This window comes from Triturus cristatus, chromosome 2_2, assembly GCF_964204655.1.
Source record: "Triturus cristatus chromosome 2_2, aTriCri1.1, whole genome shotgun sequence".
NCBI classification, from domain to species: Eukaryota; Metazoa; Chordata; class Amphibia; order Caudata; family Salamandridae; genus Triturus; species Triturus cristatus.
Genome location: NC_140582.1, coordinates 493,329,900 through 493,356,629, shown reverse-complemented (window position 1 = coordinate 493,356,629; position 26,730 = coordinate 493,329,900). Strand labels below are relative to the sequence as shown.

Here is a 26,730-nt window from a genome sequence, read left to right as displayed (position 1 = left end):
AACAAATTACAACAAAAAACACAACACGAAAGGGAGTTGATGATCTGAACTAAGATACATATGGGTCATTCTGTACTCACCCTTTGATCTTTGTCGCCTATGAGACAGACAGCACGAAGCGTAGGAACCCATCTCTTGAACTCTGCCATCCAGTTGTGCAATGTGGATTTAGGAACCAAAACCATGTGTGGACCGGGAATATTTCGGTAGTGCTTCATGTAGCCAAGGAGAGAGATGGTTTGCAATGTTTTGCCCAGGCCCTTAAACAAAAACAAAGCATTAAGGTGAAAACAGGCTGGGTGGGGGAAGCATCCATGGAAAACAGTATTTACTGCTCACATTCTAAACAAGTTGGGGGAATCATTAAACCTTGCACAGGTGTAGGAATTCAACCACTGAAATAAGGTCTTCATTCTGGGATGACCATTAATAATCATAAACCACAAATGACCCAAGAGCCGAGAGACACCCTTTTCAATGAGACTGTAAAATAAAAATAACTGGCTAAAGTCAGTCAACAAGGCTCACAACACAAGCCCAAAATAAACTTCTATAACCCTACACGTTTTAAAAAGGAAAAAAAAGGAAAAATGGCTGGATAGTGATAACTTCAATGGTGGCAAAACTGCATTTAAAGCAAGTGCTGCCACAGCATACTAGAGTGCAGAGACAGATGGATCCAGTTTCTCTTTTCACTGGGCATTTTTCATATTGCCAACATCTACCGTCAGTTTTAAAAATAACTGACAATAATATACGTTTCAGAAAAATATTAAACAGTCAACAAACCCATAAAATTTTTCACTTTCAGGTGTTTAATATACCCTGAAGTCCTTGTCAGACTACTCTCCTGTGGCAGAATGTCACACAGATGGCATTTTTCATCATTCCTTGCCATGGAGGTTTTTCGGTCTTGTATAACGGCCATTTTTGGTGACTGGAGACTTGTGGAGTGACAAAAAGCAAAGTGGGGGCCGCAAAAAGTCAGTAACAGATTGGCATTAGGTTGGCACTTTGAGGAGCCTCAATATTTTTGCTGCTATTTTAAAATTGGTAGAGCATCTTTTGCTGCTATTTTAAAATTGGTAGAGCATCTTTTATTATTCTTCAAAACCCTCCGGGTGTATTTCGCAGCAATGCGACTGCTAGGAAATACTACTCGGGGTGTAAACTACATTCAAATTGAATATGCTACTTACCAGTATGCATCTGTTCTTGGCATGTAGGGCTGCTGACATTCATATCTGTGCATAGATCGCCGCCTAGTGTTGGGTCCGGATGTTTGCACGTTGTTGTCCTGGAAGAGTCTTCGAAGTATCCTGGGATAGGTGACTCCTCCCCTGGACCACAGTGCGCATGGGCATCCTCTCCATCCTCAGATTGTTTTTCGCCATTGTGGCAGTGATGGAGTAGATACAGAAAGTGATGACCATGCTATACAGTAATTCTGAGAGCTGCAGCTGCTACAGGCGCCGGGGAGGAGGGTGGGCGATATGAATGTCAGCAGCCCTACATGCCAAGAACAGATGCATACTGGTAAGTAGCATATTCAGTTCGAGGCATGTGGGCTGCTGAATTCATATCTGTGCATAGAATACATAGCAGTACCTCCTATTAGCGGCGGCTACCAATGCCAGCTGCAGCGGTCTGAAAAAGAGTTTTGAGAACAGCCTGTCCTACAGCTGCCTGCTGTTTTGAGTGTACATCTACACAGTAGTGTTTGGTAAATGTATGTATAGTGGACCATGTGGCTGCTCTACATATTTCCTGTAAAGGAATGTTTCCCAGGAAAGCCATGGAGGCCCCTAACTTACGTGTTGAGTGGGCTCGTGGGGGAATCGTTAATGTGCGTTTAGCCTTTTGATAGCAAATTTGAATACATTTAACGATCCATCTGGCTATACCTGCTTTGGAAATGGCGTTGCCCTTGTGCTGTGGAGAAAAGGCAACGAAAAGTTGTTTTGTCTTCCTGAAGACCTTCGTTCTGTCTATATAGTACATGAGGGCTCTCTTTACATCTAGTGTATGGAGCATTCTCTCTGCTACATTCTGTGGATTTTGAAAGAAGACAGGCAGTTCAATAGTTTGATTCATGTGGAACTGCGATATTACTTTAGGCATGAATTTGGGGTTGGTACGTAGTACGACCCTGTTTGCGTGAACCTGTATGAATGGCTCTTGAATGGTTAGTGCCTGGAGTTCACTAACTCTTCTTAACGAAGTGATTGCCACTAGGAAAGCTACTTTCCAGGTGAGGAATTGAATCTCACATGAGTGGAGAGGTTCGGAGGGTGGACCCATCAGTCGGGTTAGGACCAAGTTGAGGTTCCACACCGGTGCTGGAGGGTGTCTTGGGGGGAATTACTCGTTTAAGTCCCTCCAAGAAAGCTTTGATGGCAGGCACTCTGAATAAAGAGAGGTGCTGCCTGTTCTGGAGATAGGCTGCTATTGCGGTCAAATGGATACGTATTGAGGTGTATGCCAGATTGTATCGGTATAGGTGTAAGAGGTAACAAATTATATTTTGAATGGATGCGTCTAGCGGGTTAACGTCATTGTTGTTGCAATAAATGACAAACTTCTTCCATTTAGCCGCATAGCAAGCTCTGGTAGTGGGTCTCCTGGCCTCTTTAATGATCTCCATACAGTCAGGTGGCAGGTTTAGGTAGCCAAACTCTAGGACTTCAGGAGCCAGATTGCCAGGTTGAGCTGTTGCGGATCTGGGTGCTGAATTTCTCCATGGTTCTGCGTCAAAAGCGCGGGTTTGATCCGCAGCCTTTGATGCGGCACCACGGAAAGTTCCAGAAAGGTTGTGTACCATGGCTGGCGTGCCCATGTTGGAGCAACTAGGATGAGTGTCATGGAGTGCTGTCGCAGTTTGCGTGCCACCAGCGGTATCAATGGCGCTGGGGGAAAAGCGTACGCAAATCTGCCGGACCAGTTCATCCATATCGCATTGCCTTGCGACTGTGGATGTGGGAACCTGGCGGCAAAGCTTTGGCATTTTGCGTTTTCGCTTGTCGCGAATAGGTCTATCTCTGGATGACCCCACTGTTGGAAGTACGGTTGGAGTACTGATGGGTGTAGCTCCCACTCGTGCATCTGGTGGCTGTGTCTGCTGAGCAGATCCGCCATCTGGTTGTCCTTGCCCGGGAGGTGTTCCGCCATGAGGAATATGTTCCTCTGAATGGCCCACTTCCACATGCTCTGAGCCAGATGAGACAACTGTGGAGAGTGTGTTCCTCCCTGTTTCTGTATGTAGTACATGGCAGTCATGTTGTCCGTCCGGATTAACACGACCTTGTTGCACAGATGTACTTTGAATGCCTTCATGGCTAGGAAGATTGCCAACAGTTCCAGAAGGTTGATATGCATCTTCTTTTGTTGTGTTGTCGATAGTCCCTGCACTGTGTAATTGAGCACATGAGCTCCCCATCCCTGGAGAGACGCGTCCGCTGTCGGTATTATTTGTGGAACAGGCTCTTGGAACGGTCGGCCCTTGCAAAGGTTTTGTGGATTCCACCAATGCAGAGAGTTGTATGCCCGACCGCTCACCAACACTAGGTCTTTCAACTGTCCTGGAGTCTGATTCCATTGACGTGCTAAGCACTCCTGAAGCGGGCGCATATGTAGTCTCGCGTGTGGGACTATGAAAATGCAGGAGGCCATCATGCCTATCAACTGCATGAACACTCGCGCAGGAAGGGAGTGTTGGGGTTTGAACTTGGAAATCAGCATTTGCATGCGGTTGATCCTCACTAAATTTGGCTGAGCTGTGGCTGCCAGAGTGTCTATGGTCGCACCTAGGTACTGTTGTACGTGTGCGGGTTGGAGATGTGATTTTGGGTAATTTAGTGAGAATCCCAGACTGTGAAGAAGGTGAATGGTGCGGGACATGTGGCTGGCACATTCCTGGGCTGACTTTGCCTGAACAAGCCAGTTGTCCAGGTAAGGGTAGACGTGAACGTGTTGCCTCCGTAGATGTGCAGCCACGGTAGCTAGGCACTTTGTGAAAACTCTGGGTGCTGTTGTCACTCCGAAGGGGAGGACTTTGAATTGATAGTGCTGACCCTGAATGGTGAACCGGAGATATTTTCTGTGTGATGGGTGTATGGGTATGTGGAAAAACGCATCTTTGAGGTCTAGCGTGGCTAGGAAATCTCCCTGTCTGAGGAGCGGGAGAACCTGCTGCAGGGCGAGCATGTGAAAATGCTCTGCGAGAATGTATTGGTTGAGGGGTCTCAGGTCTAGGATAGGTCTGAGTGACCCGTCCTTTTTTGGTATTAAGAAGTACAGAGAGTACACCCCTTTTCCCTGCTGGTGTACGGGCACGACCTCTATTGCGCCTTTTTGCAGCATACTTAGCGCTTCCTGCTGTAATAACGCTAAGTGCTCTGAGGACATAGGACGGTGCCTTGGCGGTATGGTGGGTGGAGTGGAGGTTAATTCGAGACAGTAACCGTGTTGGATAACATCTTTGACTCACCTGTCTGTGGTGATGGAATTCCACGTGGACAGGAACCGCTGGAGTCTCCCCCCGACAGGTGTTATGTGGTCGGGGGGGGAAGGGAGAGGGCGTCACTGTTTGTTCTTAGGGGAGGACCTGGTATTGCCGTAACCACGCCCTCTGCCCTTGGTGCTGGAGCCACGATATCCACCTCGGGTGTTTTTATCGTAGGAACTCTGTGTGCCCCCTTTATTGTAGGTTTGCTGTGCCCCCTGTCCTCGACCTGCACCTCTATTTCCGGGGCGACGAAAGGAGCCACTACGAAATGTCTGCGTTTGCAGAGCCCCCATTGACTTCGCAGTGTCCGTGTCTTTTTTTAATCTTTTCTAAGGTGGCGTCAACCTCCGGTCCAAATAAGTAGTCGGGGTTGACCGGTTGATTGAGGATGTTATTTTGGACCTCAGGTTTGAATCCGGAGATTCGTAACCAGGCGTGTCGTCGTAGCATGACGCTGGTGTTTATTGCCCTTGCAGCAGTGTCTGCAGCATCTAGTGCACACTTGATGGATGCGTTTGTGAGCAGTTGTCCCTCCCTGATGAGGAGCTCCGCTGCCTCTTTGTACTCGTCTGGTAGGTGTTGGAGTAGGGACTCTAACGTGTCATAGTGTGAGCGGTCGTAGCGAGCTAGGAGGGCCTGTGTATTGGCGATGCGCCATATGTTTGCTGCCTGGGCTGCAATCCGTTTGCCGGAGGTCTCTAGAACCTTGGACTCTTTGTCCGGGGGAGGAGCATCACCAGTTGTCTGCGAGTGTGCCCGTTTGAGAGCATTGGCAACCACAATGGAGTCCAGAGGCAATTGGCTCCTAATGTACGTGGGGTCCCCAGGTGCGGGTTTGTATTTTTTCTCGATCCTGGGGTTTATTACCCGTGCCCTGGTGGTCTCTTTGAAAATGTCCTTTGCTGGCTTGAGGACACCTTTTAACATGGGCAGAGTTTTTACAGTCCTCGGAGGATGCGAAAGTGTCCACCAAGAAATCATCCTCGATAGTGTCTGAGTGGAGTTGCACTCCATGATTGGCTGCGGCCCGTTCAATGAGGGCGTTGAATGCAGCAGTGTCCTCTGTTGGGGACGTTTTTGCGCCATAAAGTTGTGTGTCCTGTGTATCCAGAGCGGCACCTGGCTCTACGGGGTCATCCCAGACCTGATCAGGGTCTTGCTGGCCCTCAGGGTCCATGTCTTCGGGGTACGTGGCGTCGTCACCCATGTAGTCCTCCACTGCATCCGTGTCGGAGTGCGTTGGAGAGAATGATGGATCTGTGTAAGAGGTGTGGATGCGTTCATAAAGAACTGGTTCCGATTCCGCCGGCATTTTTTGTTTTAGCGGGATCCTATAAGAGTCCAAAGCGTGCCCTGAAGTGATCTTCCGCTTTCGGAGCATAAGCCTGCCGGTGTCGGCGTCGATGAAGTGGGACGGCGATGTAGTCGAGTGTTCGGTAGATGGGGACCTTGTCTGGGTAATGCGGGTTCTGATTTCGAACATCTTTGGCGCCGTGGATGGCGGCAAACCAAAGGTGATGTTGGCCGGTGCCGAAGGTGCCTTCTGTGCCCTTTTCGGTTCGGAGCCCGACGAGGTTTGGAGGGCTGCCTTTTCCTTGATGCGTTGCAAGGACGCTGCCACTTGTTGCACCTGGAACGCCGACGGTTCTTTGGCGCCGAGAGGTTCCGTCGAGGCAGGTGTGGACTTCTTCGAAGTCATTGGGTCATCGAGCCGAGGAGGGGTAGTAGCCGTCGACGGCGTCGATGAATGTATCTTAGGTGCCTTCGAGGTGGATAGCGATGCAGTGGCCATTTTCACCTTGATGGCTGGTGCAGATTGCTTCGGTGCCGGGGGCCCTGGCGCTTTGACGGTACCGATGGATTTTCTTCTTGGGTCGGCGCCGACATCGGCTGCAGCGAGTTCGGCGCCGAAGTCCCTTTTGGTGCGGTCGGAGCCGACGGGTTTGGCTGGCGTCGAAGGTGTGGTGGTCCGAGCCGACCAGTGTCAGTTTCACTTTCGGTTTCTGTTGAACCGGTGCGATGATTGGTTTCGGTTTCGTGGTAGGGAAACCAGTCTTTGTAGGTAACAATGGCTCTCGTTGAACGTCCGTGGCCGGGGCCGAGGAACTGCGGGATTGGTCTTGGGTAAGGCCCGAAGGCGATCCCTCGACCGGAGCCGTCGACTGACTCACTGGGATATCCTCCATTCGGACGGGTAGGCCTTGCTCCTCACCGGAGCTACCTTCTTCGGCCCCTAAGGCCTCGTCGTAGTCTCCTACCTCATCGTCGGCTTCTTCCCTGTGAAAAAACCTCTTCATCGACATCTTCCGATCGGGAACCGTGTTCGGAAGTGAGGCTGGAGGGTGCATTTTCCACGCTTTCGACATCTTCGTCCTCGGTGCTGAAGATGTTGGTCGGGGCCGGGGCCGGTGCCGCTTGCTGCGCTTCCAGTCGCGCTTCCAGTCGCGCGGCTCGTCGATTCCGTAGAGTCTTCTTGGATCGGAATCGGGCACAGGCCATGCATTTCGATTCGTCATGATCCGGTGAGAGGCATTTGTTACACACCGGGTGGACGTCGATATGGGGGTATTTGGCGTGGCAAACAGGACACCGCTTGAATGGGGTCCTCGATTCCATCGTCGAAGTTCGGTCGATGGTCGGATTTAATGGATCCGAAAAGTTGTTAAAGTCGCTAAACTAGCCTGTAAACTGTCGATACCGATTGGGAACAGTACCGTCGAGAACTAAAGGCCTTTTGGCCTGAAACTAGATTTTCCTAACTTGAGTCAAGATAAGCACATCCGAACCCAATGGCGGAAAAAAACAATCTGAGGATGGAGAGGATGCCCATGCGCACTGTGGTCCAGGGGAGGAGTCACCTATCTCAGGATACTTCGAAGACTCTTCCAGGACAACAACGTGCAAACATCCGGACCCAACACTAGGCGGCGATCTATGCACATATGAATTCAGCAGCCCACATGCCTCGAACGTTTAGGTTCCGAATAGGTGGCACCCATTTATTTACAACACCGATATAAGTCTGACCCAATGGACACCTGGGTTAGATTGCCAGGCAGCAAGAGGTACTTTTAAACAATGCTCTCTTGAAGGCATCAACTAATCAAATAAGTGATACATACTGTGCTTTAATACCATCAAAGCTGAAACTCCAACCACCAATCACTTAAACAACGAAGATTAGGTATTTGTGCTTGAATGTGTTAAGACCTGGTCTTCAATTGCTGGGACTGGTGTCTCACCTGCAGCCAATATGCTAAGGCGGCTGGATATGGCAAAAATAAAAAGGTTATTTTCCCAGTAAGAATCTGCTTACATGTAGTGCTGTTGATTCACATGCTGCGCATAATCCTTCCATCTAGGGTCGGGCCTAGATGAGTGCAAGTTGTTTTTCTTCATTAACATTTAGAGTCATGCGGTAATATTGGTAATGGGCATGGTCACCAACTCCATTGTATTTTCCTGCACAGCGAGTTAGGATGGAATGTGAAGCGATGTATTTAAAGAGATATCCATGCAAAGAAAGAGGAAAGTAGTCCTCTGCGGAACTGGGTTGAGAAAAGACTGCCCCTGGCATGGGGCACTATGGCAATACAGGAGGCCATCAAGCTGAGACGGTGCATGACTGCCCTGACCGTGATTTGCTAGCCTGGTTGAAAGAGAGTGATTAGTAATCCTGGATGGACTGTATCCTGACAATGTTTGGATAAGCCATGCCAACTTTGGAGTTGAGGAATGTCCCCGAGAGGGCTATATCTGGAGTGGTTGGAGGAGGAATTTTAAAGCGTTGATGGCAAACCCTAGTTGGTGAGGGAGGTTTATTATGAGCAGAGTTCGCAGAAATTTTAACGGGTGGCATTCTTGATAGCCAGTTGTCAAAATAGGTGGAAGACATGAACGTCCTGTCTGCGCAGAAGAGCTGCCACCACCGCAATGTACTTGGGGACACCCAGGTTGCAGTGGTGACCCCTGAAGGGGAATACCTTGAACTGGTAATGCCTACTGCCGACTACAAACCCTAAGATACCGGCGATGTGCTAGGTGGATTGGTATGTGGAAATAAGCATCCTTCAGGTTGAGAGCAGCCATTAAGTTGTAGCAGCGGGATGACATCTTGAATAGTAACCATGTGGAAGTGATCTGGAAATAAATATACAACCAGCTCCAGCGTTCCGATTCCAACCGCCAGATACAGACACCACAGTTCTAGTTCAAAGAAGTTTATTTAGGTGCAGTTATGTGTTTCAGCTGGATCCCCGGCCTTGCGCATATATTTTTACTTACACACACACACACACACACACACCCGCCCCCCCCTCTGCCCTGCTGAAGATGGTTCTATGGCCTCTTTGAGAAGGTGCACTTGGACCTCTTATCAGAGTAGCTTTGATGTTCTGGGGAGAGCTTGTGAAGTGGAATGGTGGGAGACAAGTAAGTGAGCTCCAAACAATACACCCACTGGCCGGAGGTGGAGTTCTGCCAAGCAGGAAAGACACTGCCTTCCACAGGGCAGGTATTGAATGATTGGGGTAAGGAGAGACAAGTCAGGGCCTAGTGGTGGTGGCAGTAAAAGCACCTTTGCGGGAGCCACCTTTACCCCTGCCTTTCAAGTTGTTACCTCTGTAGGACCATCTAAAGTAGCCTCTGGGAGAAGACGGTTGGGCCTGTGGACGTTGGTACGAGGTGGAGGCTTGGCGGAGGTGGTCTTTGAGCCCCCACAGTAGGACTTGCAGCAAAAGGAGCCACATTGATTCGGTGTCAGAAGGGCACCCATCGCATTTGCAGTCTCTGTATCTTTCTCTTTTCCCCCCAACATCAGGTCAATGCGTGGGCTGAACAGATGTTAGCCATCGAACGGCAGGTTGAGCACGTTTTGCTGGATTTCTGGCTTGAAGCCGAAGATACGGAGCCAGACATGCCTGCATGGAAGGACACTGGGGTTGACCACCCAAACTCCCCCCCCTCCCCCGCCCCCCTTACGGTTTCCACCAGAGACAATCTCATGGCCCCTTTTCCTGTGCTCCTCTGGGAGATGTTTGAGGAGCTCCATCTATCTCATCCCAATGGGCTCAGTCATACCTAGAGTGCCGCCCAATGGAATTGGCAATTCACAAATGGTGATCCAACTGCCCAAATACAGTCTTACCTGCAGCATCTATCCCTTTACTCTATCGGGTGGAGGGGTATCACCAGTAGCCTGAGAGTTAGCCGTTTTACGAGTAGTTGTGACCACTAGAGAGTCCGGCAGGAACTAGCCACAAATTTACAGGGGGTCACTAGGGGAAGCTTTCCTTTTTGTCCTCCCTTGGTGTGATAACCATGGTGCAAACAAGTTTGTGAAAGATGTTCGTGGTGTGACCCTGCATGCCTTAAAGGAGGCGGAGGTACTGAGATGAGTGGCGAGTGGAGGACAAGGTCTCAAAAAGAAGTCTCCCTCCTCCAAAGACTGTACAGAGGGAGGCAGCCCTACAAATCAGTTCATGGAAAATGAGGAGTCTTCAGGAGGGGAGGGATGGGCAGAGTACCGGGATCTGTGTCCCCCAGTGGGTCAGCATCATAGGGGACCTACCGAGCACCTTGTGGTGAAGTGTTGAAGACATCCCCTCCCACTTAGTCCCTTATGTCAGAGTGAGGTGACCCATGAGGTGTTTAAGGAAAGGGGTCTCCTGAAGAAGTGGATGGGGAGGGAAAGTGCTTGGAGCAAGATGAGGTTGTGGGAGAGTGGCAGGCAAATTGCTAGTAGCCTTATCCAGTATTGTGCGCTGCTTGGGTGGAGGTGGTAAGTCCAAGTCTTTCGCGAAGGACAGCTGTCATTTGAATGGCTGAGCAGCAGATCCCAGAGGACTGGTGAGAATCCGGGCCATGTGGGGATGTACCATTAAATGCTTCTGCCGTGTGTCGATCTCCTCTTGGTTTATGGAGAATTGATGAGACTGTCTGATAGCCGTGGTTGGTCTTTGTGATCGGTGCAAGAACCTCAGCTCTGATGCAGATTTAGCTTCAGATGCCAAAGTTGGCAGCTACGCTGGTCGGGTCAGCGCCAGGCGGCACCAAAGCAGTTAGCCTCAATGGTTTCTTAGGTGCAGAGGTGGAACTGGCCATTGTGTCCAAAGATGGTGGTCAGTGCCAACCATGGCCTTCAGTGGTGGCCTGGCGGTCTGACTCTGGTGCTCCAGAGTGGCTGGACGACCCTTGGGAAGGGGCTGCTAAGCTTGCAAGCGATATCCAAGGGGGAAGGAGCACTGTGCTCACAGCTGGCTGCGCTGGTGGAAGATCCTGATCTCCAGTTCAGTGCCAGAGTAGTGGTCAGGGGAGAAAGTCTCCTGCGCTGCGGCTGACAGTTGGGGAATGTGTTCCTTCTCAATGTCCTCGGAAATGAAAAGGTCCATGGTGTCACCTACGCTACATCTCAAGGATTCGAGCCAGACAGTCAGAGGATATTCCTAGAATGGAAGGAGCGGCAGGCATCGCAGTCATCCTTGTTAAGCCTTGGGGATAACCAAAAATTACAGACCTGATCAAGATCACTCTGAGGGTATTTCGAGTGGCAGCATGGGCAGTAGCAAAATGGTGCCCAAGGAGACATGATGGGGTGCTGGGGGGAGAAACTGAAAGTGGCCTTGAAGGAGGAAGGCACAAGTGGGGCATAGGTCGATGGAGAGCTGCCCGGTCGAAGCAGGAATCCTCGACCCAAAACAAAAGATAAACAACTGAAAATACCGAAGGAGGGACGAAACGCATATAAACTGAACAGAGCACCACGGTGGTGTCGAACCAGAGCACAGGAGCACTTCTGAACAAGACATCGGAAAGAAAATAAACAATGGAGTCTATGACTATGCGCATTACCAGCAAGAGCAGGAGTCACAGTACCTCCGGACTCGAAAGATGTCTTTGAAGAAAAACAAGTTGCACACATCAGGGCCCAGCACCAGATGGCAGGAGTCTGCACAGCATGTATATCTACAGCCAAACGTGCTCGTACAAACATGTTATAACTTGCTTAAGATGATCTTTACAGAAAGTTTAAGGTTAAAATGTTTCTCTTTTCAGTGTTTTGAACCATCCAAACGATCCGCATTCAGTATTTTCTAGCATCAAGTCATTAAACAAAGTGCTCTAGGAACTTCGTTGCAAGTATCTTGGTTTGGGCGGAACAGATAGAAATGCAAAACTGATGCACACAACCTTAAACGCACTACTTAATAATCCTTTTCTCAAACCAGAAAACAAAGATCTACAGTTTTCTTCCTCTACAACAGATAGTTTGAATTTACTCTTTTAGGGGGATGCTGTACATTGATTGAGCTACATGTTTTCAAAACATTAACTCTACTCTTACCACAGAAATAGGGTAAGCCTGGAGTTTACCTTGCTGTTGAGTACTCGTGAGAGCAAACTATGGCTCTCTCATCTCCATTTTTAATACTTCAGCAAGCCCTTTCATGACTTTGTATGATAAAGTAAACAAATGGTGAAAACAAATTTCAGCCGAAGGGCCCAGGGGCTAAAACTTGAATAGCATTCCTGCAATGTTAAGGTTCAGTGCCATCGTGGGGAATTAAATCTTCAAAAAAAAGATTCCTGCTATTTTACCAGGGTAATAACAAAAAGTCACTACACCATCTGATATGAGTGGTTGTAAGCATGCTACATTGTAAATCACAGCCTTCTGGTTCTCACTGTGCAGGAGATGGAAATCTGTCATGAATCACTCCTGTATTGGAGGATGGAAATCTATCATAAGCACTGGAGAGCTTTCCACTACAAATATTTCAGCCTGGCCTCAATATCAAACAGCAAAACTAAAGTCATAAGGGTATAAGCTACTCACCACTAAGCTTTTAACCTATTACTATGGGCACCATTTCACTGAAGGACTCTTCCAAACCGAGGTTTGACCCAGGAACAACAGTCAACTTCTGAACATTCTGTGGCCATTTCTACCCAGTCAGAAGTTGTCAAAATGTTAGCAATATGCTTTGGGAGGATGCAGGGTTAAACATTTATTTATTTTTTTAAATAATAATAATAATAATGTTTTAAATCTAACTTACCATTTCATCGGCAAGGATACCGTTGATTCCATTTTCATATAAGGAAATGAGCCAGTTCAACCCTCTGACCTGATAATCTCTCATTTTGCCATGCTTAACATCTATCAAAGAAATGTTAGAATTAATTAAAAACGAGGCAACAAAAAAAAAAAAAAAGGCCAACCAGCACAGCATCCCAGAAGGACCAAAGGATGGCTACCTCACATAGCCCCATGTGGAAGTACTACATTGACACCTTATATTTGCAAACCGAACTGCCTTGCCATGGTGAGGAAACCAAGGTTCCAAGGATTAAGACTAAGAACATTGAACCAAAGACCTTATGGAAAGAAAAAAAAGATTATACATGTAGGAAGTGTACCTTTTTGAAATTTTCATCCCCACTTTTTGCCCACTGGTCTGGATGGATGTGCACCAGGTCCCAGCTAAACAGGCCCCAGTGCCAGATCTCTTTTCCTAAAAACTGCAAAATATGTTCAACTGTAATCCAATTGGCAAGGAGTTTTGCACCCTTGTACGTCCCTGGTAAAGGGTACATATGGTACCCAGGGCATGGGTACTGGAGAGGGTAACTATGGGATGCAGCATGTATTATACCACCCTAAGAGACAAAAACACACACACTTTGCCTAGTACTTGATGCAACGGAGTGTGTACTGGGCTCCTGTTAACCAGACCCCAGTACCGGTAGTCCACCCCTAAATTTTACCATTGTTTTCCACATCAGGTACAACTCTGGCCTACCTGTAAGTCCGTGTTAAGGGATACCTATGGTACCAAAGGGCATGGTAGCCAGAAATAGGCCTCCGAGGGCTGCAGCATGCATTATGCCACCCTCCGAGACCTCTCACCACAAACATGCACCACTGCCATTGCAGTCTGTGTGTTTTAGTGCAGCCAAAAGTGAAAAGTCGACATGTAACAGATCCCTGTGTGCCATGCATACCAGTTACTGCCCAAGGACATAGGTAAGTCACCCTTAAGGCAGGGTGCACTGTAACTCATGTGAGGACCTATCGGCATGAGCAGATCGGCCCCTATAATATCCAAGTCCATTCTTAGATATGACCCAGAGTCCAGTAAAGTCATAAGAGCATATGGTCTGGAAACTTGTCATTATGAGTTTCACAGCACCATAATTTCTTTACTGAATCCTGGGATGTTTGGTATCGAACATCTCAGAATAACAAACCTGCATGGATTCCAGCGTCGCATTTATTAGCCCGTGCACTCCAGGGTCCCTTCTAGAGGAGACCGCTAAACCACACCAGACTCTGGTGGGTTTAGTGACTGGTAAACACCAACCTGCCACCACAAGACGTGTTTCTGTACCCCCAAGGTGAGAGCCCTCGCTCGTTGGGTCCAGAAACAAAGTCTTTCCTGGGCAGAGGTCCTAACACCTCCCCCAGGTCAGGAAGGGTTGAGCAGCTTCAAAGGCCCTGCTGCCTTTGCGCTGCAACCCCCGCCGCTGCCTTTACGCTGCAACCCCCGCCCCTCCTGCTGGCAGGAGAACACCCGCTTCCGGTCTTCTCCACCAATTTCGGTGGGAAGACAGGCTGGAAAAGTTAACAAGCCCGGCAGGTGTGCCCACCTCTGGCAACCTCACCCCTCAGGTGGTGGAGAAGAGGTGAAGCCCACTCCTCAGTGCCCGTCATCATGCTGATGGAGGACATCCCCCCCCCCCCCCCCAAATCAAGGTTATGAAATGTGCTCACTCACTTCATGTGGAATGAGCACATCAAGTGTGTAGTCAACCTAAGGTAAGTATTCCATTGGCTCCTACCCACAGACCCCCTAAATACAGTATTTAGGGGCAGCCCTGAACCCAGAAGGCAGATTCCTGCAACCTACGAAGGACGGAAGTCGCCGCACAGCAAAGGAGACTGTAGAGAAGAACTAATTTGTGCCCAGTGCTACTGGCCCGTCTGCAGTTTTCAGAGATCCTGCGCCAAAAGTTGACTTGCCCTGTAGCCAGCGACCTACAGAACCCCTGAGAGGACTGGCTGCCTTCAACAAAGATTGAATATTCTGCGTAACAGCAGCTCTGTTCAAAAGAGACTCCAAAGAGACAGCCTGTTAAGGACGAAGAAACTTGATGCCTGAAACCACCACTGCACCATTCGACTACGGCCAGAGTCCAAATGGTCCATTGGTCCCAGTGAAGTCCCCCAGCGCTCAAGAGTCCGGGTTCAGTGTGTGTTGACCCCTCCAGGACTCAGACATCACCTGCAGCCTCTGCACAGAGAGCCCCCTACTCCCGTAGCCCACCCGCCCCCCACTGCAAGCGGCCCAGTAATGTGAAACCCAACCTCAAAAGGCACCCCTTCATCCATCTGCCCTGCGCTCTGGAGAAGAGTACCTGAGGTGCACTTACGTCCCAAGCCCTCCAACTTGCCTGCCCAGCTGTTGGTTCCTACCGGTAGACTTCCTGGACCGAGCCTGCAGCCAAAATCCCAAACCAGCTAACTTCATAGGATTGCATAGGGCTCCAGACACCTAAGCACCCAGCACCCGGCCACCCCTGCGCTGCTGGTGGTGTGGACTTTGTGCCAACCTGGGGCTCCCTTTGCCCTGAGGAGCTTTGCTCCTAAGACCAAAAGGCTTGTCCGTGAGCAGTCCCCAGCCGAGGTGCCCCCTAGCCCCTTTGGCTAACATTGGCACTCTGCACCTGGCCACCCGAGTGCTGCTGGTGGCGCCCTTTGAGTGCCAACCCGAACCTTGGTTCTTTCCCCCCAAAACCCCAATTCCAAAACCGTTTCTCACCTGTAACTTAACACTTCGTTTTTTCCCATAGGACTGAATGGTGGGTTTGAAAATTCTTTTAAGTGTTGAACTATCTTACACTGCACTTGCACAAGAGTTGACCTGCTTACAAATGTCCTGTGTGGTGTGAACTGTTAGGAGTGGGTTTCATATCAAAATAGATCAGTCATATAGAAGTAATCCAAAAGTAATCAAAAAGTAATTACAATAATTTTTGAACAGTTTACCAATCATTTTCTCTATTGAAAAAGTAATCTGAAGGTTCCTACAAAATCAGTGTTCTGTATTTTGAAGAGTCACACTGTATGATGAGTTTCACTTACCTGCTACTAAGTAAATCTTGGTTCTAGAAATAAACTAACAAAATAACCTTTAAATACCAACAATTGGTCTGGATTCAGTCTTTGAGTGTGTGACCACATTCCTTACCAGTTTGTACACAACAAATGCTCAACAGTACCCTCCTGATAGCTTGACTGCTCAAACACACAATCACAAACGAGTAATGTATAATCTACTTTAGCCTCTGCTAGAACTCTGGGGATCCACTGTACTTTGCACATTACAGAGCAAGCTTCCTACAGACTGGCACTGAATGACTCCCCTTCTAAAAACACATTGCATACTGTGTGTGCCCTGCCCAAATACACTGCAGGTCTTATATGCAAGTCACCCCTACTGCAGGCCTTGGGGCCCTAAGGCAGGGTGCATTATAATACACGAGGGCATACCTGCAGAAGCAGGTATGCCCCTGTGATACCTGGTACCATTGTATGAACTGGGCACTGGTCACTACGAGTTACCCAGCTACATAATTGCTGTACTGAAAATAATGGTGTCTGGTATCAAAAACCTTATCTCAATAAATCTATACTGATGCCAGTATAGATGTCGGATATTCTGTGATATGCACCCAGAGGGCACCTTAGAGGTGCCCCATGAAAACCTACTAGTCCTCTAATGTGCTGGCTGACTGGCATCATCCAGACTACCACCATGGGCAAGTTTGACCCCCCTGTAGGTGACAGCCCGGGCTTGGAGTCCAAAAACAATGCCTGCTCTGGAGAAAGGTGTTCCCATCTCCTCCAGCAGGATGTCTAGTGATTTAGCAGATCTAGGCCAGAGGCTTCAAAGCCTCCGCCACCTTTGATATGAGACCTTGGCTTCACCCCAGACCTGGGGATAACCACCCCCTCCCTTGAGGCCCACTTGGCAACAGAGCAGGTCGGAAAATTAGCCAGTAGGCATGTTGCACTTTCAGGCTAGGCACACCCTTAATATGGGCCATCTGAAGTGGACAACCAAGAAAGGATTTAATCATTTTGAATTTGGCGAAATTAGGAACTCTGGGTCACGAATATACCCACTCTCCACAGGAAGTGGTCATATAGGCGGGTGAAGTCACCCCAGGGGTAAGTAGCCCATTAGTTACAACTGTACACTTCCATAAAATCAGTATTTAGGTGTCCCCCCTGCCCGACACCAGGAACTCAGATTCATCTCCATGGGAACCGGAGGACAGAAGTGAACAGTCACCGCAAGAACTCTGGACTTACCCTGCACTTGCCAGCCAAACTCTGCCTTGCTGCTGGTACCTCAAAAATTGCACTGACCAAGCAAGTCCAAAAGCTGTGCATCCTCCCAAGCCCTTGGAGGAATGTCCAGCGCGTTTACAACTACATAGTGTAGGAAGCTGGCTCTGTATATACTATACCAAAGTGAGGTATAGTGTGCACAGACTCCAGTGCAACCCCAAAGGTAGGCAGAGGTAAAGCTAGATCGCACCTTACTCTCCATTTGTGGTAGTGTGGTCGAGCAGTAAGGCTTTATCAGAGGACAGTGTTAAGCATTTGTTGTACACAGTCAGCAAATGAATTCACACACCAAAGACTGAACTTCAGACCAATTGTTTTTGTATAAAAAATATTTTTAGTTATTTTATTTTCTAGAACCAAGCAAGCCTGGCACAGGCAAGCAATTAATACTTCACAGTAGTAATGCAGTTGTAACAGAGTTTGGATTGCAATTGTATATGCAATTTGTTTGTATTACAGTAGCTACTGATAATGCAATGCAACTTTTCTTACACAGTGCAGTATACCTGGATATTGCACTGGGAAATTTCCTGTAAACAGGTAAGTAAAAGCGTTTGTTATTTAGTTACAATTTTAAAGGTGGTCATGGATTTTCCAACTCCATACTTAAACTTTTCATAGAAAAACAGTCCATGTTATCCTATGGAGAAAAATAAGTGTTAACGGTTAGCAGGTAAGTACTTTGAGTTCGTATTCTGGGGTTTGACTCGGGGGTCCCCCAGGGTCAAGGATGCACTCGTTACACCCTCAGCAGCACTGAGGGTGGCGGGGTGCTGAGGCCCAATCTTATCCAATGGGGGATAGGAGGGGCCTCTGGTTGGCGGCTGCTGACTAGCAGGCCACTGGGTTGTGGGAGCAAAGTTCCTGTACTTAAGCTCAGGACAAATGGGGGTTTAGACTAGCACAAAAGGTGCACCTTCAGCAGCACTGGGGCAGCCGGGTGGCAGAGTGCTGTTTTGGCGTAGGGGGCCCTGTAGCTTTTAATTGGGAGTCTCCGGTTTGCCAACACACGGCAGGCTAGGTTACGAAGGTCTTCTGGGTGCGACCACCACTTGGAGTGGTAAGTTGGGGGTTGGTTAGGCACCGTCTGTTGGGCCAACCAAGGCCGTGGGGCGTCGGGTGCAGGGGTGCTTTTTAGGGTCAGATCTTACCAGCTCATGGTCGTGGTTAAAAGGACCTTCTGGTTTGAGGCTGCAGGAGTCTGCTTGAGGCAGGTCAGGGATCACCGGATCTCGGGTCAGGATCACCAGGGAGACCACCTCTTGGTGTTGGGCCACTTGAACTCGGGCCAGGGGAGTCAGGTGCAGACTCTCGGCCCCTTGTGGAGCTGGAGTCTGTTGTACAAATCGGGTGTTCAAGGGAGACAGTCTTTGGAACTGAAGGCAGGCAGGTCCTCCAGGTTTCTTGAGGTTGCTGGCTGCAGGACACACCGAGATTTCACTGGAGCAGGCTCGAGGTGGACACAGGCCGGTAGGGCTGGAACCAAGTCAGTGGGCGCCGTCTTCTTGTTAGCTTCAGCACGGTCTTCTGGTTTCTGGTCTGCTTTCTTGGTTCAGGGCTGTCCCCTAAATAATGTATTTAGGGGGCGTTTCAGAGGTATGGTGTGCTCATCCCACGTGGGGGAGTGAGCACAATCCCCAATCCTGATTGGGGAGTGCCTGCCATCTGTAAGATGGCAGGCACTGAAGAGTGGGCTTCACCGGATGGGTGGAGTTTGCAGAGGTGGGCACACCTTCTGGGCTGGCTAATTTTTTCCACCTGTCTTTCCACTGTAAAGGAGAGGAGACAGGAAGGGAGGTCTGCTCCTGATAGCAGGAAAGGCTGGTGGTTGCATTACAAAGGCTGCAAGGCCTTTGAAGCTCCCTTGCCACAGATGGCTCTTCCTGGCCTGGGGGAGGTGAACACCTCTGCCCAGGAAAGGCTTGGTTTCTGGGCTCAGGGAGCAAAGGCTCCCACCCTGGGGGTCCAGTCCAGAAACTGGTCTCTTGGTGGCAGGCTGGTGTGTACCAGTCAGGGTGGCAGGCTGGTCGTTTTCAGCAGGCATCTCTAAGATGCCCTCTGAGTGCATTGGTCTTTAAATCCCACACTGCCATCAGTGTGGGTTTCATGTGCTGAGAAAGAAAATGCTACTTACCAGTATGCATCTGTTCTTGGCATGTAGAGCTGCATTGATTCACACTGTGCATAGATCGCCATCTGGTGTTGGGCTTGGATGCCTGCACCTTGTTGTTGTCTTGGGAGAAGTCTTTTGTAGTCACGAGATAGGCGACTCCCCCCTTGGACGATAGTGCTCATGGTCATCGACTCCATACTCAGATTGCTTTTCGTCATGATGGGAAATGATGGAGTTTGTAAGAAACAGAAAAGATGTCCATGTGAGTGTATCTAAGTAAGATAACACTGGAACAGATACAGGTTACGGGGAGGTGGGTGGGCGTGTGAATCTCTGCAGATCTACATGCCAAGAACAGATGCATACTGGTAAGTAGCATTTTCCGTTCGAGGCATACGAGCTGCAGAATTCACACTGTGCATAGACTGTACAGCAGTGTCTCCCCTAGCGGTAGTCGCCTGTATCGTTACAGTAGTTTTAAAAAGTGTCTTAACAGCCTGGCCTACAGAAGCTTGTTGCTTCACCTTCACATCTACACAACAGTGTTTGGTGAAGGTGTGTGTAGTAGACCATGTTGCTGCCTTACAAATGTCTTCTAGGAGAATGTTTCCTAAGAAGCTCATGGAACCCCTAGTTTGCGAGTTGAACGAACCCTAGGGGGAATTGTTAATGTAAGTTTTGCTTTTTGGTAGCATATCTGAATGCATTTGACTATCCACCTTGCAATTCCAGCTTTGGAGATGGGGATGCCCTTATGAGGTGGAGAGAAAGCTACAAACAGTTGTTTTGTGTTTCTGAAGGCTTTAGTCCTGTCTATGTAATAAAGCAAAGCTCTTTTGACGTCAAGCATGTGAAGAGCTCTATTCCGCTACCGAATCAGGGTTTTGGAAAAATACTGGTAACTCTAATGATTGATTAAGATGGAAAGCAGAGATTACTTTGGGAAGGAATTTTTGATTTGTCCTAAGAACCACCCTGTTAAGATATATTTGCAAGAATGGTTCTTGTATTGTTAAAGCCTGGATATCACTCTCCGGAGAGAGGTGATTGCGACAATGAAAGCTACTTTCCATGTAAGGATCTGTAATTCACATTTGTGTAATGGCTCAAATGGGGGACCCATGAGTCTAGTAAGAACAATGTTTAGGTTCCACACCGGAGAGGCTGGCAGTCTGGGTGGAATTATCCTTTTAAGGCCTTCCATAAAGGCTTAGATGGAAGGTACTCTAAACAATGACAAATGTCTGTTTTGTAGGTAGGCGGTAAGGGCAGCCAGATGTAATCTTTTAGATGATTATGCCAGATTGCATCTTTGTAGATGCAGCAAATAGTAAATGATGTTTTGAATTGAAGCATCTAGCGGGTCAATTTTCTTGTTATTGCAGTAAATGACTAATCGTTTCCATTTAGCTGCATAGCAAGCTCTTGTAGTGAGTCGTCTGGCTTCTCTAATAATGTTCATACAGTCCGGTAGAAGGTTGAGGTAACCGAACTCTAGGATTTCAGGAGCCAGATTGCCAGATTCAGTTGTGCTGGATCTGGGTGCCTTATCTCTCCATGGTTCTGCGTGAGCAGCCTTGGGGAAGAGACGAAGTTTTGTGTGGAACTACTGAGAGTTTGAGTAGTGAACCATGGTTGAAGTGCCCATTTGGGAGCAACCAGGATCATCTTGAGACACTGCTGTTTGAGCTTGTGTACTACTAGCGGAATGAGTGGGAGTGGCGGAAAAGCGTACGCAAATCTGCCTGACCAGTTCATCCATATCCCATTGCCCTTGGACAACGGGTGTGGGTACCTGGCAAAATGGTTGGGCATTTTGCGTGTGTGGCGAACAGATCTATATCTGGGTGGTCCCACGTGTGGAAAAAGGGTTGAAGAACTTGCAGATGAAGTTCCCATTCGTGTATCTGCTGAGTCGGAAGACTCAACAGATCCGCAATCTGACTGTTCACTCCTGGAAGATGTTGTGCCAGACAATATAGGTTGTGGAATGGCCCATCTCCATATGCTTTGCGCCAGTTGAGACAGCTGCATTGAGTGTGCTCCTCCTTGTTTTTGTATGCAATACATTCTTGTCATTGTCGGTGCAGACTAGGACAGTTTTGTGAAGGAGATGTACTTGGAATGACTTTAACGCTAGAAATATTGCTAGTAATTCTAGGTGATTGATGTGGAGCAGATTTTGTTGAGTGGTCCACTTGCCTTAAATTGTGTGGTTTAGGAGATGGGCTGCCCAGCCTGTGAGTGATGCGTCCGCTGTTAGCACTATTTGTGGAACTGGCTCTGGGAACAGCAGCCCTCTGGAAAGGTTGTGTGTGTTCCACCACTGCAGAGAGCGATGTGTGCGGCTGTCCACCAACACCAGATCAGTAAATGGACCTTGAGCCTGGTTCCACTGACGTGCTAAGCATTCCTGTAATGGATGCATTTGAAGTCTTGCGTGCGGTACAATGAAAATGCAATAGGCCATCATTCCTATGAGTTGCATAAACACTCGGGCTGGAAGAGAGTGTTGGGGCTGAAATTTGTGATGAGGATTTGCATACTGGCTATCCTGGCTGGGTTGGGGTATGCTAGAGCTTTGGAAGTGTCTATTGTGGCTCCTAGGTACTGATGTAGGTAGGAGGGTTAAAGGTGTGACTTGACGTAGTTCACTGTGAACCCCAAGCTGTGTAGCAGCTGAATAGTTTGATAAGTGTGGTGAACACACTGGTTGTATGACTTTGCTTTTATCAGCCAGTTGTCGAGGTACGGAAATACATGGATTTGCTGCCTTCGCAAGTGCACTGCTACTACCGCGAGGCACTTTGTGAATACTCTGGGTGCTGTGGTCACCCCGAATGGCAGAACTTTGAACTGATAGTGTTGGCGGTCCACTGTGAACCGTAGATATTTCCTGTGAGCAGGGTGTATGGGAATATGGAAGTAGGCGTCCTTGAGGTCTAGTGTGGCAAGGAAGTCGCCTTGTTGAAGCAGTAAAGATTGAGAGGTCTGAGGTCCAGTATTGGTCTTTGGAGTACCGTCTTTTTTGGGGATGAGGAATCAGATGTTTCGTTGACATCGAAAGTTGTTTGGGCGGTATGTTGAGGGGAGTTGCAGTAAGTTCCAGGCAGTAACCATACTGGATAATTTGTCTTACCCACTTGTCTGTAGTGATGGAATTCCAGACAGGTAGGAACTGTGAGAGTCTCCATATTAGTGGGAGAGGAGCGAGTGTTGTTGTTACCTCAGCCTCTACCTTTGTTGTTCTTTCCCCGTACCCACCTCTAAAATTTCCCTTGTTGGGGGATGTTCGTGTGTCGTTTTCATAGGAGGACGAAGCAGTGTCTGTACTGATGTTTTTGGATGCTTCTCTATAAAAGGAACACTGAATGGAGCATTGTGTAGATGGAGACTAATGCTCCCATGGATTTAGCAGTCTCTGCGTCCTTTTTTATTTTTTCTAAAGCTGTATCCACTCCTGGGCCAAAAAGTTGTTCGTGATTGAACGGCTGATTGAGAATAGTAGTCTGCACTTCTTGTCTGAACCCAGAAATGCGCAGCCAGGCATGTCTTCTTAGTAACACACTAGTGTTGATAAATCTAGATGCGGTGTCTGCTACATCGAGGGCACACTTAATTGATGCATTTGTTATTAACTTGCCCTCCTGAATCAAATCACATTGGCTTTATATTGATCAGGCAAATGCTGCATTAGGGTTTCAAGCTCGTCATAATGAACCCTATCGTACCTGGCAAGTAATGCCTGCACATTAGCTATCCTCCAGTGATTAGCTGCATGGGCGGCAACTAGTTTGCCCGAAGCTTCTAGTAATTCAGACTCTGTCTGGAGGTGGAGCATCACCGGAGGTCTGAGAGTTGGCATGCTTTCTAGCATTGGTCACTACCAGAGAGTATAAGGGAAGTTAGCCCTTAACGTAGGCTGGATCATTAGGGGCAGGTTTATATTTTTTTTGTCAATCTGAGGATTGAGAATTCTAGCCCTTACAGGGTCTTTGAATATCTCTGGGGCATGTTCAATGATGCCTTTTAACATGGGTAAAGTTTGTACTGTCTTTTGTGACTGTGCAAAAGTGTGTTAGGGAGTCTTCCTCTGTGGGGTCCGAATGCATTTGAACACCATGGTACTGGGCAGCCCTATCAATGAGCTGACTAAAGTCAATATTGTCATCTGGGGGAGATGGCTTTGTTGGGTATGCATCTGGATCAGGTGTGGAGGATCTACTGGGTCATCATAGTCATCCCATATGTCCTGTGGTATGTGTCTCATCATCAGGGTCAGTAAAAGGGTCATTGTTGCCTCCCCCACTCTCTAAATCATCATGTGGTGGTGAATATGAGGGGGGGGGGGGGTGAGTATGGGAGACTGGAGGAGAGGAAGGCTTAGTAGTAAGAACAGGAGAAGAGGGTCTTAAGGGTGAAGTTGCACAGTCTCTTCTTCACAGGCACCTTTGGGATGTGTGGGGTGTCCAATTTCCTCTTCTTGTGTGGAATGCGGACAATATGGCCTTTCTTAGGGTCCACTTGGAGAGTTTTTTGTTTCGGATCGATGGGATCCAGCAGAAAAAGTTCTTCCTCTTCAATAGTCTTTCGGCGCTGTTTTTTTCGGTTACGAACGGGATTTAGATTTCTGCTCTTGAGCCTTTGAAGGGGTTTTTGGAGGCTTCGGTGTGGAGTCGGAAATCTTTTTTGGTTCCGAGTGTTTTGGTTTCGGATCCGAGGCCTTTTGTTCTTTCGGTGCCGAGGTGTTCGGTGCAGAGACCTTTTTGGAGACTGCAGGAGTAGGTAGTGCTCCCGACTTCGGTGCCGATGGGGTCTGGGGGGCACTGACATGTGGCTTGCTTGGTCCCGAGCCACCGGAAGGCTTTTCCTTTGTCCTCGGAGCCAGGCCCGGGGGCAGGCCTTCTGAAGCTTTTTTTCGGTCGCGACTGGGGCCTGCAGGCGAAGTCTTGACCAGAGCGGCCTTTTTTTCTTTTTTCGGGTGGGGTCGGGGGAGGGGTAATTATACTCGTTGACCTGGAGTGATGTGGTCGTCGGAGTCATCTGCCTCGGAAACTATGTCCAGATCGTCCGAATCCTCTGCCTCCGGAACATCGGGGCCTTCATCAAAGAAGTCTTCTGGCACTGGTGCAGCATGTCGTGCCATAACGTGTCGTCGAGCCCGGCGATCACGGATAGTCTTCTTGGACTGGAAGGAGGCAAAGGCTTGGCAAGTTTTCTCCTCACGCTCTGGCGAGAGAGAGGTTGCAGACCTTGTGTAGGTTGCTGTGTGGGAATTTAGCTCCACACTGGGGGCATTTTTTGAATGGAGTCCTTTCTATTAGCCGTAGGCCCGAAAGGCGTGGATAGACCCAGCGGCCCGCGTCGACGACCGGAATAGAGTATTTGAGTTAGCGCGTCGAAAGGCACGCGCACGAACACAATACCATCGCGTGTGCGGTGGTTTGCGCGTCGAAAAGGTTTGGATAACACGGTACCGAACCAGAGCTCTGAAACATCCGAACCCGATGGCGGAAAAAAAAAAACAATCTGAGGATGGAGTCGATGCCCATGCGCACTATCGTCCAAGGGAGGAGTCACCTATCTCGGGACTACAAAAGACTTCTTCCAAGACAACAACAAGGTGCAAGCATCCGAGTCCAACACCAGATGGCGATCTATGTACTGTGTGAATTCTGCAGCTCCTATGCCTCAAACATCTGATAGCAAACTTCTCAGTTTTCAGTAAAGCCATTATGGTACTGTGGAGTTCGTAATGACAAACTCCCAGCACCATATACTCTTAATGGCAGTACTGCACTTACAATGTCTAAGAATTGGCGTAGACCTTGTAGGGGCAAAGGATCATGCAGCTGTACCCTCACCACTGGTATAGTGTACCCAGCTAGAGGAGTGGCTGATCTATGCCAGGGCAGTGGGTTGCAGGCATGGCACACAGGGATGTGTGCCATGTCGACTCTTCACTTAGTTCTGCACTAAATCACGCAGCCTGCAAAGGCAGTGTGTGAGTATAAAGGTACAGGGCCTCTAAGGGTGGCACAGTAAGTGCTGCAGCCCTAAGAAGCCTTCCCTGGTCACAGAGCCCTGGGTACCTGTGGTACCATTTACCAGGGACTGACCAGTGTCCAGAGAGTGCCAATTGGGTTTAGGCTTTAATGCAATTAAGAAAATACAGACCCTGGGAACCGGATTGGCAGGGACCCAGGGTTCATCAAGTCAAACGTGCATCAGTAGTCTGGCAAAAACAGGGGGAGGGGGGGGGGGGGGGGGGTCTGCAATAGAAAACCAGCTTCTTACTGTGGGAAAGTGGCTCTGTATATACGGTTCCTTAATAGGTACAGGGTGTACTGAGTCCACAGTCCCCCAGGGTTTGACAGAGGTTAAAGTTAGGTATAACCTTACTCTCTAAAGTGGTAGCTTGGTCGAGCAGTAAGGCAGTTCCAGAGGACAGTGTAAAGCATTTGTTGTACACACTCAGTCAGCAAATGGTTTCAAACACTCAATAACTGAACTCTAGGCCAATGGTTTAAATATAAAAAATATATGCTTGTTTTATTTTAGAACCAACACTTGGAGTTAAAATATACTTTCTCAACAGTAGATGCTTCATATAAATACTTTTGCAATATGCAATAGATTTTAGTAAACAGTTTCAAGTGGTTGCAGTAGGCAACTCTATTTTTAAACACAACAATACATTGAGCTCAATGGTAAATTCAAGTTATTTGCAACAGATTACTTTTTAGATTACTTTTGGAATTCCAGGACTGGATCCTAGATTCAGTCCTGGGTCAGTTCTCAGAATCAAGTAATGAAAGTCGACTTAAGTACTGTAATGATTTTTAACTAATATTTAGCTATTTTAAAAGTTGACACTTAGAAAATATTTAACAGAAAACAGTCAATGATTCCCTATGGAAGAAAATGCAGGTTACAGGTACAGTATGTTCTCGTTACTTTTGTAATCCAATACTGGGTGCCTAGACTCAGTACTGGGACCTTTATCCAAAACAGGTAAGCAATTACGTTTTCAGATATTATACGATTTTTGAAGAATCGTTAAAGATTGCAGAAATCGACACTTATAAGAAATTTCACAGAAAAACAGTCAATGGTTTCCTAGGGAAGAAAATTGAGTTACGGGTAAGTACAGTTGTAGAGATTTTTCCAGAGTCAGTGCTGGGCACCAAGATCCAGCACTGGGAGCTCACCTAAGAACAGGTGAGTAATTTCGTTTGTCACTCGGCTGATTTTTGGTGAATATTTGAAGATTTGAAAAGTCCACACTTAGAAGAAATTTCAGGAAAAAGCCAGTCAATGTTACCCTATGAGGAAAATAGAGTTATCGGTTTAAGGGTAAGTACTCGACTGGCAGAGTTGAGGTTCTGGGTACAGACTCAGGGGTCTCCCAGGGTCAGTTAGGTACAGTTGGTTGACCCTCAGCGGCTCTAGGGCGGCCGGGTGCAGAGAGAGTTAGGCCCAATGTTATCCTATGAGGGATAGGGGGGCCTTGTTTGGGGGCTGCTGACTGGCAAGCCACGCGGCTGTGGGAGCTGGGCTCCTGGTCACTTACTCAGGGCAAGTGGGGAAGTAGGAAGGAGTAGAGTTTTCACTGCCAGGGCCACTCGGGCGGCTGGGTGCAGAGTGCTTTTGAGCCTTTGGGCGCTCAATGGATTTCAATGGGAAATCTCCGGTTAG

At 48.3% G+C, this 26,730-nt stretch overlaps 1 protein-coding gene across 1 annotated transcript in view; it reads right to left on the bottom strand.

Moving 5' to 3' along the window:
- The window catches only part of SMARCA5 (SNF2 related chromatin remodeling ATPase 5), a 433,972-nt gene that overhangs the window by 343,382 nt on the left and 63,860 nt on the right, over positions 1-26,730 (bottom strand). The window contains exons 5-6 of the mRNA XM_085641606.1: positions 12,562-12,662; positions 81-260 (exon numbers count right to left, since the gene is read on the bottom strand). Of these exons, the coding sequence (XP_085497732.1) occupies positions 81-260; positions 12,562-12,662 (281 nt within the window). The remainder of the gene's footprint in view (positions 1-80; positions 261-12,561; positions 12,663-26,730) is intronic.